The sequence below is a fragment of the Macrobrachium rosenbergii genome, chromosome 7 (genome assembly GCF_040412425.1).
Source record: "Macrobrachium rosenbergii isolate ZJJX-2024 chromosome 7, ASM4041242v1, whole genome shotgun sequence".
Taxonomy (NCBI): domain Eukaryota; kingdom Metazoa; phylum Arthropoda; class Malacostraca; order Decapoda; family Palaemonidae; genus Macrobrachium; species Macrobrachium rosenbergii.
This window is the reverse complement of record NC_089747.1, coordinates 29499699-29516226: the sequence shown is the minus strand read 5'-3', so window position 1 is coordinate 29516226 and position 16528 is coordinate 29499699. Positions and strand designations below refer to the sequence as shown.

At 42.4% G+C, this 16528-nt stretch overlaps 1 protein-coding gene across 1 annotated transcript in view; it reads right to left on the bottom strand.

The window, feature by feature from the left end:
* The window catches only part of Mcm10 (minichromosome maintenance 10 homolog), a 178678-nt gene that overhangs the window by 92903 nt on the left and 69247 nt on the right, over window positions 1-16528 (bottom strand). The window contains 1 exon segment of the mRNA XM_067106911.1: window positions 11851-12013. Within this exon segment, the coding sequence (XP_066963012.1) occupies window positions 11851-12013 (163 nt within the window).

Genomic DNA, 16528 nt, shown 5'->3' with positions numbered 1-16528 from the left:
AGAGAAATGCTTATATGTAACACTGCTTATGCCCATAAACAGGCTGAAAAGGATTTTGGGGGTGGGAAAGTTTTCAGGGTGGGGAGGGGGAAGATGGCTGGACACAATGGGAAGGGAGCAGTAACAACACTGTTTACAGAAATGAGCACACAGAGAAGGGGTTGCTGGGAAGGTGGGTAGCTGGGGAAGGAGTTCCCTATGCTAGGAGAGGGTGGGAATGCCATGTGGGAAGGGTGGAGAGGGACATTCAGGTTATGACTTCCTTAGAACTTTTATTGTGATTTTTGTTTATGCTTTTTTCCACATTTTATTAAAGGATATTACAGTGCAATACTTGTAACATTTTCTTGAAACAATTTTCCAATTAGAAGATGAGATTCCCAGAGAGAGAGGAGAAGAGTCTTGTTTGAGAGAGAGAGAGAGAGAGAGAGAGAGAGAGAGAGAGCCAGCCTGACACTAGCTAAAAACACCCTACTGCACACACATATTACCTAAAACCTTTGTTTTTCACATTCTATTAAAAGATGCATTTTAAGTTTAAACACAAGAAAAACCCAGTAAAAATGCACTATACCTAAGAGTATTTTTGTGATAAAACAGAGATCACAAAAAGCAGATTTAGATGAGAAATTAGATGAAAATACAGTAATTAGTAAATATTTCTCAGGTAAAAAATACCTTCATATATACTGTACATACAGTAATAGTAGATGAAACCCACACAGAACACACACAAACACATGCAAATAAAGGTACACACAAATACAGGGGGTTTACTGCATTTCTCATTTATTATCTCAATGCCTGGTCATGCAGCTGTTTTCACTGCATGCAATGACAAAAAAAAAAAAATATTATGAAACCAATAAATTGGTAATGCAAAAATAGGAAGATTAAAAGAGAATTATCAGAATGAAGCATTACCTGTGATTTTATGTTTCATCACAAAAGGAGACTTAAAAGCATGAAGTCACTTCTCAGTCAAAAATATCCTGAATGGGCAAATTTTCTGAAAATGGATATGCCATCAGAAATCCAATAAATACGGATGGTTGAGACCACTAATGGATGGGGTTTACACTAGCGTTTTTGCACAACCATTTCTCTACTATTGATTCAAAGGCATGCATAACTTGATTTTCTGTTTTTGATGGATGACAGACAATGCATCATAATGTATCTTTAAGTAACTGGCTACATCTGAATATTTAAATATGCACTAAAAACATTATAAATGCCATTTTCCCCTGATAAAATATTCATGTTGATCAATCGCTGTACTTGAACTGTTAGGATAGGATAGAGTGGTTTCCTTACAAAATGCTTTAAACCCTAAGCATGCAGGCACTGCAAGGAAGATACTAGGTGTTGTGGTGTTAAATGGGGTGAAAGGCCCCATCTTGTCCTAAGAGGGCGAGAATGGTTCTAACCCCATTTAAAGCAGCTTGAAATCATTGCAAGAATCAACTAAAGGCAGGATGGTCTATGTAAATAATGGACAAGTGCAAGAGTGAGAGGAGCTGCAGTCAACTCTAATGATATCAGGGTTGACAAGCTGAAGTAAGACACGATGGACTCTGGGAGTTAAAAGCCAAGAAAACTGGATGAGCAACAGGTCATGAAGAGCCAATGAGCAGCCAACCTTGATCTGGTTTTGTCAGCAAAGGGATGCTGGTGAAAATGAGGATAAACGGTGCTAAGTTGCATGCAGCTAAAAAGTTCCCAGACTTGCATGGGGTAGACTGGTTCTGTTCCCCACCCTTGGCTTTTTAAGTTCAAGATTCGACATCAAATTTCAACAAGATTCTTTAAGACATGAGCTTTAGATGCTTCTGGAAAAATTGAGGAATTTTGCCAGCTTACCACCATGAAAAAAGAAAAGCCTCATTTTTGGGCAAATCTAAAGGAAAAACTGGTCTATTCTATATTCAACATGACAAAAACACCTTGGCCAGATGAGAAGAAAAAGAATTTACAACAATACAAGTTTGCTATCTTATGTGCCAATACTACTGGTAGAGCATCATTGCAAAAAATAAACCGTTGGACTAAAAGCAACCATGTTTTTTCTTGCATGGGTTGATAAAACATTAGGAACTCCTAGTGATTTGGTATCATTTTTCCTGAATACTTCCTAAAACTCAAGACTTTAACTGATTGATTCCTATTCAAATTTTTGTAGAGGGAAGGGGGCGTCATCAGACAACAGGACCTTGCTCAGTGCTGGAAAAGGCCGTGAAGGCTTTGCTTTCAAGGTTTGCAGTTCTCCAATGCAACCACCTGGTTGGTGATGGTCATAACAGGGTCATTTATTTGACTGATAGAATGATTGTACTCATTCAGCCAATGGAACAAGGTGTTATAATTGCAACAAATGGCTATAATTTAGAACTTCCAGCTAGAAAAATGATGGTTTAGCTATTGGGAGGACAAGGAAAATCCTTCCATCTGATCTAACGAAAGACTTGGATATCTGACAGATACTAATGAATCTTCTAAATCTTCAGAATGTATTCGTGTTTGAAGTCTGCCATCTACAACTTTGCAGATGCGTTAGGGCCAATAAGCGAGCATCTCCAGCTGACCCTGGAGCAAGATGTGAAACAATATGCTGGAAGCATTGGGAGAAGAGGCCATGATAGTCTTCCAGTTTGAGTTCAAACAAGTCAAAGTACCGATCCCAAAGTCAAAATCATGACTGAGATGCATTTAATCCCCAATAGGATGATCGTAGGGGAGTGGCTGGAAAACAATAGTCCAAATTGTGAGCTGATGTCCAGCTTTTGTCCAATGGGGGTCGGGCTAGGTGCTGCAGTTGTTGCTGATGACAAGGAAGCCTCTGAAGAAGATGACAAAAGCAATGAGGCTGTTTCAACAACCAGCGACTTACAAGCACAGTGTGCATGGTCTTCAATATGTTTGATCAAGATTGTAGAGAAACCCGCGATGACATAGTTACTGACCCACTAAAAGCTATGGACATGGCTGTAGTTTGGTTCAAGTAGTTTTGGGGCTAATATCAGGTGTTCAGGGATCATTACAATATGATATTTTCATAATAAAATATTTTTGAACAGCTTCTTGGATTCCAAATGCCCATACACCCAAGTCCATAGCCATCCACCTTTTTGGTAACTCGGTCATTCAGCTGATCGGTAATCAGGCAACCACCTGTGCGCCCTTCACTGGTACCTGGAACCATTCCAACTATTCCTCAGATCTTCTGATGCCCCTAGTCTCTAGAGGAGGAGGGTGAATTTCTAGGTGCCTATATACAACTATTCACACCATTTTTCAAACTCAATTTTATTATGAAAATATCATTTTTAAACATCTAACTTACCTGGTAGTTATATCTCAATGATGATTGACAAGCTTTGGTGGAGGGTCAGGAGACAGCCAACCTCGTTGGAAGTTTTATAACTGGGTTAATAAACCAAGGAAAGGTCCTTACCTGGATTAAAAGGAATTTTTATATTTGTGAACTCCCTTTTTTGTGTCAATGTATTTTAAAGACTCCAGCGATCCACTCAGGGTTTGAAGATAATAAATGATGCTGTTGCTTTTTGTACCAACAATGTGACAGACCTTTTAAAGGCGCTCAAGGAACAAAAATGATATTTGACTAAAATAAATTTTGTGAAGACTACTTAATCTTCACAAACAGTTATAAAATTTAACCATTCCAAGGTAGAACAAAAAATTGTTTTATGGAATTGGATTAAGGTGAACCACCTGTTCAATGAACTCTGCCTCAGGTGTCTGTATTCCTTAACTATTCCAGCAGATCCACCATGGGCTGAAGACTCTAGAGGGGAGGACCGGTGTACCAACCTCTATGTGATAGACAACCTAGGTAAGTTGTTCAAAAATTTATTTTATTATGAAAATATCATTTTTAAACATCAACTGATTGGTAGTTATAGATATAGCGATTGACAATCTTTGGTGGAGGGTCAACCATTCAACATCGTTGGAAGAACAAAGGTTAATAAACCAACTTAAGGTTGGGATTAAGGAAGCTGACTTCAATGAACTCCCCTCATTATGTCTGCATTCCTTAAGAGATCCAGCGATCCACCCAGGGGCTGAAAATCTCTAGGGCTGTCAACCGGTGTATAACCTCTATGTGACTAGAACCTCTTCTCAATACCCTTGTTCCGGCTCTACCAAGGAACTTTCATCCCAATGATTGCGGAAGACTGCGTCCAGTCTTCACAAACAACCATAAAAATTCTCAATTCCAAGGTAAGAAAAAGGGTATTGGTTTATGGGATTGTAGGGGTATTCCCTCTCCCATTACTGAATTAGATGCTATAAACGGGCCCAGCGTATAGCAACCTTCGATAATGTCTTGACTTGTTTTAGATAGTGAGAGGCAAATACTAACTTGCTTCTCCAGAAGGTCGTGTCCAAGATACTCTGCAGGGACCTGTTCTGTTTAAGAGCTACAGAGGTTGCTACTGCCCTGACCTCGTGCGTCTTTACTTTCAGAATCTTGTGGTCTATCTCTCTACATTCCATATGTGCTTCTTTTATCAACTGTCTGATAAAATAAAACAGAGCATTCTTCGACATCTGTACAGAGAGCTTTTTGACTGAGCACCAAAGCCCTTCTGAATTCCTTCTTAAGTCCTTTGTCCTATCCAGGTAGAGCCTTAGAGCCCTTACCGGGAATAGGACTCTCTCTCTCCTCTCCCCTGTTATGTCCGTTAGATTCGGAATCTCGAACGTTCTGGGCCAGGGTTGTGATGAGTATTCATTTTTTGCAAGGAAGCCTAGTTGCAGTGAGCAGATTGCCTTGCCTTGTCTAAAATCTATATTCTTGCTGAGAGCATGTATCTCACTAACTCTTTTCGCTGCAGCCAAACTGACCAAGAAAAGAGTTTTCATGGTGAGTCCTTTAAAGATGTCCTCTGTAAGGATCGAACCTACTCCCCATGAGGAACCCTCAGGACCACGTCTAGGTTCCATGCTGGTGAGTTCTCTATATACAAATTTGGGTTACAGAGATATTGGAAGAGGACACATGGTTGTCCTTGCACCATCCTCTAAATACCTCCCACTTGGATTGGTATACCTTAATGGTGGATAACCTCCTTGTTTTGCGATAGCGCCAGCTGCCTCCTTCGAAAAACTTCTAGCTCTTGTGAGTTTTCCGATAGTCCGAAGGCAGTTACTAGTAGCGCTTGTAGGTTTTGGTAATATCTTTCCAAGTGGGGTTGTTTGAGTAGATCTACTCTCTGAGGTAGGCTACTCGGGATGTCCACCATCCATTCCAGTACCTCTGTGAACCAATCTCTTGTCGGTCAGTAAGGGCCACAAGGGTCATTCCGGTCCTCTCATGTGACACAAATTTTTTTCAGTACCCTGTGTATTATCTTGAAAGGGGGAAATGCATACACGTCCAAATTGGACCAGTCCATCAGGAACGCGTCTATGTATATCGCCCGAATCTGGTAAGGAGAGCAGTAAGTTTCAGTCTCTTCGTTTGCGCTGTGGCGAAGAGATCCATGCACTGACATCCCCAAAGTCCCACATGCTTCTGAAGACGTCCTGATGTAGCGTTCATTCTGTTGAGAGGACTTGATTTTTCCTTCTCAGAATGTCCGCCCTCACATTTTTCTCCCCTTGAAAAAAGTGGGTTACTAGTTTGACATTCTTCTCCTTTGCCCAGAGAAGAAGTTCTCTTGCTGTCTCGTATAGAGACCTGGAGTGAGTGCCCCCTTGTTTGCTGATGCAGGCCAACGCTGTCGTGTTGTAGGTGTTGACCTGCACCTCTCTGTTCTCCACTGTGTGTTAGAACTCCCTGAGAGCTAGAAGGATTGCAGTTAGTTCCTTCTAATTGATGTTTAACTTCTCCTGCTCTCTGGTCCAGGAGCCTGAAACTTTTATTTCCTAGTGTTGCTCCCCAATCTGAGTCCGGACGCGTGGATAACAACACTAGGTCTGGGTTCCTCTGATGTAGAGAAAAGGACCTCCTGGAGCTTGACGGGGTCGTTCCACCACTCTAAATACAGTCTTATTGGTTCCGAAATGGGGATGCACTTGGTCTCCAGTTCTATTTCCTTGTCCCAGTTCTGATTTAGATGAAACTGTAACGGGCATAGAATCAATCTTCAGAGGAAAACAAACTGTTCCAGCGAGAAAAGGGTTCCCAGCAGACTCATCCATTCCTTTGCCAAGCATGTCTGTCTCTTTATAAAGTCCTAAAATTTTCTTGAGGCTTGTCCTGTTCTTGCAACAGAAGGAAAAGCCCGAAAATCCTGACTCTGAATCTTCATCCTAAGGTACAGAACCTCTTGGGATGAGATCAGCTGAGATTTCTCTCTGTTTATCAGTAGACCTAATTCTACCTTCGTTAAGATCCTCCAGGCAGTGTGCGTGGGAAGGAGCTGAGGAGCCAGTCGCAAATACAAGGAGATTCCGATGTCGTCGTGTGAAGAAAAAACCTGCTACACTGGCAATCATCCTTGTGAAAAAATCTGTTGACGCTTGATGCCAGTGCATCTTGCGTCCTGAGCTACCTCCACGTCTTGGCTTCTAATATCTTGAAGCGCGTCCTGACGTCCAATGCCTTGACGCTTGACGTCTTGCCGTCCCGTTCCTTGATGCTTGTCGTCATGGTGTTTCACTCCTAGATGCTTGACGCCAGTGCATCCCGCGTCTAGAGTTTCATTTTCACTACGTTCAGCGTCTTAAACTTCTGGACGTCTAGAAACTTTAGTTGGGCGTCTGTTATCCTTCTTCTCTCTACCTGATTGTCACGCTTGCACCAGAGAAGACAAAGTCTGCTGCATATTTTGCAGAAAAGCTATCTGCGGGGCTTCCTGCTGTTGGGGACAGGCTGGGGAAGCCTCAACTACGGGAATTATTTCCTCCTCATCGTCAATAATGGATCGTGGAGAGGGTTCAGCAGACGAGTACCAATCCGAAGGAGGAAGAGGAGGATGTACGGAAGGCAGCACAGTGTCCAACACGCTCTTGCAGCCTGGTATCCTGACTGAATAGGACTGTCTACGTTTGTTCTTAGTAGGAGAGCTACCCTTGGGGCTGGAAGGGAAGAGCTCGGGCTGCTCCTGTGGCTACAACCTGTAGCCTGTGAAGTCTTATCATGACGTCCCTCAATATTGGGTAACTTGCTCTTGAGAGGTCTCGACTCCAGAGCCAGACGGCAACCCCGTCTGTTTAGGCCGAAAACAGAGAGCCCGAAACTGGAAAAAAAAATCTTTCCCGTGGGACGAACCTCAGAAAATTCTTGGAGTTCGGGTGCAAGGGGATGTGAAAGCACGCATCCTGGAGGTCCAGTGAGGCCATCCAGTCATGCTGTCTGACTGCTGCTAGAACCAATTTATCGTTTCCATAGTGAACTTTGTTTTCTGCACAAAAAAGTTGAGTGCACTCCCGTCTAGCACTGGTCTCTAACCCCCAAGCATTTGGGGACCAAGAATAACCGATTGTAGAGTCCTGGGGATTTCGGATCTTGAACTCTCTGTATGGTCTCCTTTTGCAACATCATGGACACTTGTTGCTGTAGAGCCTTTGCCTTGGTTCTGTCGTTGCATTTGGCAGAAAGGTCTATTGTCTTGTTACTAGAGGGGTCTCAGGCTGGAAAGTCTGGCTCTTGTACCCTCTCTGCAGGAAAGAAAGCCTTTGTTGGCTGAACCTTCTTCCCTTCAGAGCCTCTTCTCGTGCCATTCAATTCCTACCCGCCCTGATGAAGAGTTAGAGGGCCGAATTTAAGAGCTGAGATGATACACAGGAACCTCAGCTTTACTCTTTTTAGCTATAATGTGGTAGGACTTTTCTTGCTGTTTTAGATCCCATTAAATCTTCACATTGGTTTTCTGGGCCAAAAATAAAAGGCCTCTATACCAAATCTTGAGAGAGCTGTTAATCAGGAAAGTGGTCTGGTATAAATCAGGTCTTTTTGATTGGACGTGACCCCATTAGCCAGGAAAGAGCAAAGATGGGCCCTCTTCTTCAGGATTCCCGCTGAGAAAGGTGCAGTTGATTCGTTGGAACCATCTCCGAGTCCTTTATCCATACGACATCAGTTCTTGATGTCAGTTCGTGTTGAATAATTCCATCTTCCTTCCTAAAGCTCCCATCCAGTCCTTAAAGACCTCAAATCCTTAAAATTCTTTTGAGGGGGTGGTCCAACTCTGATGTTGACCAACAAAACTTCGTTTTCCCCATGGCCACTCGACGAGAAGAGTCAACAACGTTCAAGAAGTTTCCCTGGGAAGGGGCAGGTATTCGAGGCCGAACGATTCTCTAGTTTGATACTAAACGCTAGACCTTGAGCTAGTTTGGTTGGAGGAAAAACAAAGGCTGTCTTTCATCGTTTCTTCTTGTCATTCACTTTCATAACTTTAAAAGCTCCTTGGAAGTATCCATCTTCGTAAATGCTGCCCTCTTAGACGCCTTTCACAAGAGTAAATTCTGAAGGCGGGAACGAGGAGCAGTCAGGATAAATTTCTCTGGAAAACTTTCCGAAAATAGCTTCATAAGTCTTTTCAAGTCTGATGAAAGCTGATGGCCTTTTATATTGTCTTCGTCGGAAATCTCTACAATAGGATCCACAGGAGAATGCGGGATATCATCATTCTCTTTTTCCGATTTTCGAAGACGGAAATAGCGGCGTCTTTCAAAATATTATCATGACGCTTTCGGCGTCCTGGCGTCCAGTCTCTTGACGCCTGGCGTCTTGGCATCCATTTTCTTAAAGCTTAACGTCTTGGCGTCCAGTCTCGCGGCGCTTGGCGTCCTGGCGTCCCAGCTTGACACTTGATGTCCTGGCGTCCAGCTTCTCGCCCGATGTCCTGGCGTCCAGCTTCTCTACGCCTGATGTCCTGGCGTCCAGCTTCTCGACACTTGACGTCCTGGCGTCCAGCTTCTCAACGCCCGACGTCCTGGCGTCCAGCTTCTCGGCGCCCGGCGTCCTGGCGTCCAGCTTCCCGGCGCCCGGCGCCCTGGCGTCTAGCCTCGGCGTTGATGTCCTGGCGTCCAGTTTCTTGACGCCTGACGTCCTGGCGTCCAGCTTCTCGACACTTGCGTCCTGGCGTCCAGCTTCTCCGACGCCCGGCGTCCTGGCGTCCAGCTTCCTCCGGCGCCCGACATCCTGGCGTCCAGCTTCGGCGCCCGGCGCCCTGGCGTCTAGCCTCTCGGCGTTTGATGTCCTGGCGTCCAGTTTCTTGGCGCCTGGCGTCCCTGGCGTCCAACTTCTCGGCGCCCGGCGTCCTGGCGTCCTTTTCGGCGATCTCGACGCCCTGGCGTCCAGCTTCCTCCTGGCGTCCTGGGTCCAGACTTCTAACGTTAAGCTGTCCGCCAAACCTAGAGGTTACCACTAGAACTGGCCGCCTGTGCGACATCGGTCAAAAGCTTCCTCAGGTTGACGTTTGCTGATGCATCTGAACTGTGAGTTTTTTTTTTTTTTTGTAATCCGTTTCTGGACGCTTGACACATACTGAGTGGGGATCCAAGGAGACTTTAGCAAGCCGCTTGCATCCCCACACACATTCTCACACTCGATGAAAGAGTCAGACATGTAAGAAATTCCAAAGCAAATCCAAAAACGAGGAAAGCCAAGCCAAAGTGTACTTCACCAAAATAAGTTGCGAAAAACACGGACTCGGCGAAATTTCATCGATGTTACCGGCACAGCGGCAGGAAGATCTCAGGAATAGTTGGAATGGTTCCAGGTACCTGGGTAGAGGGGCATAGGTGGTTCAGCTGACTACCGATCGGCGATTGCACTTGAGTTTTTGAAATTCTGCCGTGATTCAGGGACTTAAGCTATATATATAACTACCAGGTTAAGTTAGATGTTTAAAAGAGGGTTTAAGAGGGGACAGCAAAATGAAGCAAAATAAATGAAACAGAAAAAAACTTAAGTGTGCAACTACAGGGAAAACCTGTATTTGCACTTACTGTTTCTCAGCTGGGTCAAGAGCAGCAATCCAAAGCTGAAAGACAGGACAAAATGTCAAGCATCAAAGCTCGACTGATAAAATTAGGTTCAGAAGGAGAGCCGGGATCACTTCCCCTGGATCACTGCAATCACAAATGAGGCATATGACTTTGCAAAGTATTGCTCCAACTTGGCAAGCTGAGGTTCTGACAGCACAGACCCAATGGAACAAGTTGGATTTGCTCCCAAGACATGCCAGCTTGCCCAGGTGAACATTCAAGGATCATGGCACATGAACAGTAACAAAGGACCCAATCGTCGAACTACAAGCCAAGGATGACTTGTAAACAAAACATGCACGTTCCTAACTGAAATAATCCTCCCATACTCCTGTAATTGGATGAAGCCCAACTAGTAAAGGCTATGGGTGAGTGAGCACAAACTCTATCATGAAACATGCACACTAAAGGTTCTGGACAAACCAGAAACCATCTGAGGTGCAAGCAAGATCGTGCACACAAGTCACCATGATACCTGGGGGTGTCATACAGCATGAACCTGTTGTGCATGAACCCTCCCATCTCCATGAGCATGATCCAGAGATCTCCTAAGACCTGAGCAAGATGGTAGGCTGACTCTACTCCACACACCTCTGCTGAAGTACAGGAGAAAGAATCCAGGGCAATCCTCTGGTTTTAGAAGGTATGGGAAGACTCGAGGTCCCGAAGGCAACGAGGAACCTCCATTTTACTTTTATACTTACGGCAAATGTCCTACCCGAAGGGAGACAGAAAACACTAAGAGCCTGATGTGACTTATGAGAGGGCTTCTTAGATTTGTTCTTCCTACAAGAGGAAGAATAACAGAAGAAAACAAGAAAGATGATGAGGAGGAAGATGAAGCACATCTGCACTTCTTCACCTTATTCCATCTTTAACAATGCTGGAGAACTGGTTGAGGCAGGGACTGCATATGATGGAGTACAACCTGAGCCTGACACTGAAGGGGATTATCTCCCACAAGTAGGAAAGCTACAGCCAGAGGATGTAACAGGGGTAGGATAGGGCAAGACATGTGCACATGCTGGGATCTTTCTTGGAGAAAGCCCAGCCTGCATACCTGGATCATCAATAAGGGAGAGTGCATACTGGTCACCCACCTTCTTATTCATAACCCCCTAAGACTAAGCCAGAGGAATATGCACAAAAGGGGCAGGAGCAGGGTAGAGCAGTCCAGGAGAAGGGAACCAAAAAAGATTTGGCAGTGTCAACAGCAGATTAATCCTCCCAACAATACTGGTAAATGCTTCTTGGCCTTCCATCATTTACTGCTAGACCCCTTCCACTCCATAGGGGACAAACTCAAACACCTCAAGCAATGATAGGGACCCACCAATACTTAAGGACATAAAGTGATCACATGCACACAGACACATAATCACCCTTGTCCTTCACACTTCTCTTGTTATTTTTTACAATACATCCCAGTTCACAAAACAAACAATCCACCAAACATACTATCAAGAAGGAAATTTCAACAATCAGTCAATAGAATGAAGACATACAGCCACAGAAAAAGTGTTTGCTCTAGCAAGAGAGTTGGGGGGTTCCCTCCACCTGCCTACCACTGTATAACCACCATGTTACCAAATTTCAATGACCAATCCCAACTTGCACTGAGGGATACTCCAAAATAAAAAGATGATGACTTATATTCCCAAAGGAACAAATTGAAGATTTTGCTAAAATTTTACAAAGGCCCCATTATCAAGCCTTGAAACTTTTTTGGGGTTAAACTAAGTCATATATTTTACAATTAATATCATATTAAAATGTATTCTTTATCTATGTTGACTAGATCATATACATAGATACATCCAGCTATTAAACAGGTCAGAGATACATGGTAAACCATATTTATAAAAAATTGTTGCTCACCTTCTGGGAAGTTCTGGGTTCTCCTTTTGATACTAGAACTCCTATCGTGACCCAGTCACCTTCAATTTCCCCACAGCGAACATGCAAGTTGATGGATGACATCCGTACCATTTTGCGACCATCCATTCTCGATCGCATGATATCAGCCGTGACCAAAGGATTCCTAGAAACATCAAACTTTACTGAAAAAACTGATCAGCAGATCTACAGTCGACCCCCGCCTACTAGTGGTCTGGGATTTGCCGCTTCACCTATTCACGGATTTTTCTGTAGAACTTATCCCTGAATTATTAGGAGTGAAAAAATTTCGGTACTTTGATTTTTTAATTGAAAATATTCACTAATTTCTGGATTATCATGTTAATTCATGACTAAATATATTTTTGTTATGATACAAAAATGATTTATTAATTTTCAAATATTAGTATTAATGTAAACACAGCAAAATATCAATAAAATTTTTTTTAATGCATATTACAGTATTCACGGGGATGCGTGCAACCCCCCGCAAAATAGCTAAAATCTGCAAATACTTAAAACCCCTCTAAAAACACTTAGAACTGCCTATTTTGATAGTTTAAACACAAGAAAAACCCTCTAACAATGCTTATACCTGAGTATTTTAATAGTTTTATCACAAAAAGTGCATTTAGTCATGAAAATGATATGACAATACAACAATTATTGAATATTTCTCACTGAAAAATACGGCGAGTAATGGGTAGATATATTCCACATAGAAATCCGTGAATACGAGAGTCTGCGAATCGTGAGAACGCGAATACAGGGGGTTTACTGTAAATATTTAGGTACTGTACATTATTTAACTTTACAGTACTTGTGAATTCCCAGTGTTTCCCCTATGTACTGCAAAAAGAAAACAGGACTGCATCAATACTTCATGAGAGAAAATGGATATTCCTGGGTATAGGGGTAACTTGAGTAGGTAGTTTTCACACTTAGCTGTAAGCCATATATTTTTAAGGGTAATGTTGTAAGATGACTTTGAAATGACATTAAAATGTTTTAGATGATGGTTTAAGGTATAATTGGTGTAGGATGATAGTTTAAGGTATACATCTGGTATCTCAACTATTAAAACAGGCAGTTATAATCATTTTTACAAGGGGTTTTGGTATTTGCAGATTTTTGGCATTTGCGGGCAGGTATGGTACGCATCCCTCACAAATGCCGGGGGACGACTGTACATAATCAATAGCATCAAACTTACAATTTTCACTAAAATGTAACATAACAGCACAGCCTGAAGAAAATGGAATAGTAGTCATAATCAAATTAAGATGACATGCAATTAAGGCATTTTTATTTACCTTATAAAAAATTGAAGCTTGTAAAAATTTTATACTTAAGGAAAGCAATAATCATCTGACAAAGTACTTTAAGTGAAGACGTATGTAAAGCCCTTTTAGGTACATGCCAATGTTTTTGAAGGATCTAAATTCTCTGACTACTCAACTGCATTTTGTTAAGATAAAGGATTCAACACTAACAAGAAGGATGCACTTAACATGCTTGAGCCTCCTGAATGGTCACGAGAACAATCACATTTCGTCCAGTGCAATGATACATGAATTTCTAAGTACAATAATACTGCAGCTTGAATTTCTCCATTTTTACATATACTTTAATGTCTTATCATTTAATTTATAATTTCACAATAAAGGCCACTACTGATACAGATACTCGAAAAACTTAACAAATTTCTGTATGATCCAATTCAGTGCAATACAAGCATTTGTTGCTGTAAAACAGATTCTTTAGGCACTTTTAGAATTCTATACTTTTAATGAATAAACTCAATGAAAGTGACACAAAGTATAGATGATATGGGTAGATTGAACATAATCACTTTTTTACAAAAGCCAACTTCAATATTTATCATGAAAGGAACTACAAGCTATCAGAAAGTACCTCTTGAGAAATATGAGAAAAAAAACCCATAAAGTTATAAAGTTCAAACATTCAGTATGCATTTGCTCAAGCAACCAAGATGGCATGTGTAAAAAGAGATCTCAATAAAACTTTTGACAATGGTTTGCCGAGGGAAAGGCTCTAAACAAACTTCACACCAGGCAAAACTGTAACAGAACACAAAATATAAATACTGTACTTAATTCAAGATTTATTTTTTAAATACTTACCTCTTAATTATATAACTTTGAAACAAAAATGTGAACACTCTGTTTTCTACGAATATCTGTTTCTGTCCATCTACTTTCCCTACCCCACACCAAGGGAACGATAGGTACAAACACCCGTAGCAGGTCAGGCTACTTCTGTCCACATTGAATGTGGAGAGGTAGGGAGGGCAACTGATATAATAGAAAGGTAAGTATTTAAAAAATACATCTTAAATTAAGTATTTATATTTTTTAAATGAACTTTTACCTCTCCATTACATAGTTGATTCACACAATTAACATGTTGGTGGGCAAAGTGAAAATCAGCAGGCCCTTTAAAGGCTACTTAATACAGTATAAATATGTACAAATAAGTATTTGCTTACCTAGTGAATCCAATTCACTGGCTATTACCGCTGCCTTAAGAGGATTGTCACTCCGGTACGAGAACCTCATCATGAAGATACCTGAGGTCTCTTTAAGAGGATGCCCCCTTCAGTAGAAGGAAGGTAAGGTTACTGTGCCAAAACCAGCGGAGCCAACAATGAATATGCAACTAGTACTTAAAGACAGAGGGTACACTTCCTATACTCAACCAGGAGTACCTCCAAGCTTTCCAACAAAAACACAAATGGAGCTAACAACTACAGACAGAAAAGCTGCCGATCGATTCAGGACATAATATCCCCTGCAGAAATGAAAGGAGCTAATGCTCTAAAAAACTGTATTGAATTTCTACATTGCAAAAATAATTCATTGCAAAAACAGAAATTACAACACAACTGGGCAGCCTCAATAACTTTCTCTAAGGTAAGTTTTTCAAAAAATTCAAAGACATAGCCACTGGTTGAATGTCATGTGGCTTTACCTTCAAGGTAGATAATACATCAGGATCCATTTTGCATGAGTGTCCTTCACCAAGAGCCTAATGAAAAATGACACTGCACTTTTACTCATTGGAAGGTCTGGGTTCCGGACACTACAAAAGAGATTCTTTACATTAGCTCTGATGTCTTTAGTGCGATTCAGATAAATCCTTAAAGCCCTCAAACTAGGAAGGGACACTGTTCTGGGCAAGGGGTTAGCCCTAAAATCATTCTTTGCTCAAAAATAAGGCAGAAAAGAAAGAACTGCCTTGTCCTTAGCAAAACCTACCCTAAAAGACAATCCCTGTATTTCACTCACCCTCTTAGCTGTAGCCAAGGCCACCAAGAAGAGAGATTTCATTGAAAGTTATTTCAATGAGGCCTGCTCCAAAGGTTAAAAAGGTGGTAATGAGAGAAACCTTAGAATGGCATCTAGGTTCCAAGATACAGAGGACACCAGACACCTGGGAACCTCCTGCTGAAAACCTCTAATGACATCTTTGATATCTTTGTCCTCAGACAGATGAAGGCCTACATGTCTAAGAAAAGAAGCCAGCATGGCCCTATAGCCTCTAATGGTTGCTACTGAGAACTTTTTCTCATACCTGAGGAATAAACCAGGACCTAAATCAGACCACTGGCGTTGGTACATCCAATTTGCGGAATCCCTCCTGGCACTGATAATGGCCTTCCTACAAGCTCTCAAGAAGCCTTGAGCTCTCAGGAGATGATGGACAGTCTCCATGTGGTTTAGCTGCAGCCCGTTGGGGTTGTGACGATACCTGTCCTCCCTTGGTTGCTTCAGGAGATTCTTCCTGACAGGGTGAAGTCTGGGCAGATCCATGAATCACTGAAGCAAGTCTGGAAACCAGACCTTCCTTGGCCATCAAAGGGGTAATCAAGGTCATGCAACTGACATGATTGCCTAGCTTGCTGATGACTTTTTGGATCATAGCAAAGGGGGAAAAGCATAACAGTCCAGACCTCACCAGTCTAATAAAATGGCATCTGCTGCCCATGCCAGAGGATCTTGAATGGGTGAACACAACACTGGCAGATGATGATTCCACCTGGTTGCAAACAGGTCTATGAAGGCGGACCCCCACAGCTTTCACAACCTGTGGCACACCCCCAGATGCAAGGCCCACTCCGTCCCTATTACAGTACTTGACCCTTGTGACTGAGAACATCTGCTAGAACGTTCATTCTCCTAGGAACAAACTAAGGGAGTAAGGTGATGTTTTTGCTCTCTGAAAGAAGGACTTGGATTTTGTCCCCCTGCCCCTTGGTGCTCCAGGTACGCTAGCGATGTGGTGTTGTCTGAAAAGACCGCCACCATTTGACTGCATACCATTTGATTGCATACCAGGTCCTCCAGCTCCTGCAGCCCTTTCCATACTGCCAATAGTTCCAAGAGATTGATATATGCAACTGCTGTTCCTCCTAAAGTCCACAAAACCGACAGCTGCTTTTCATCGACAATCACTCCCCAGCCTTTGTCTGACGCACCTGTATACAACAGGTCTGGGTTCTTGAGATCCAGCGATACTCCTTGTCGAAGACAAGGTTTGTCCTTCCACCACTGGAAAGTTTCTTCCAGATCCCTGGAAACTACCACCATACAAGAATTGGGGAGCACCTTCCAATCCTAGTGTTGACTCAGAAAAATCT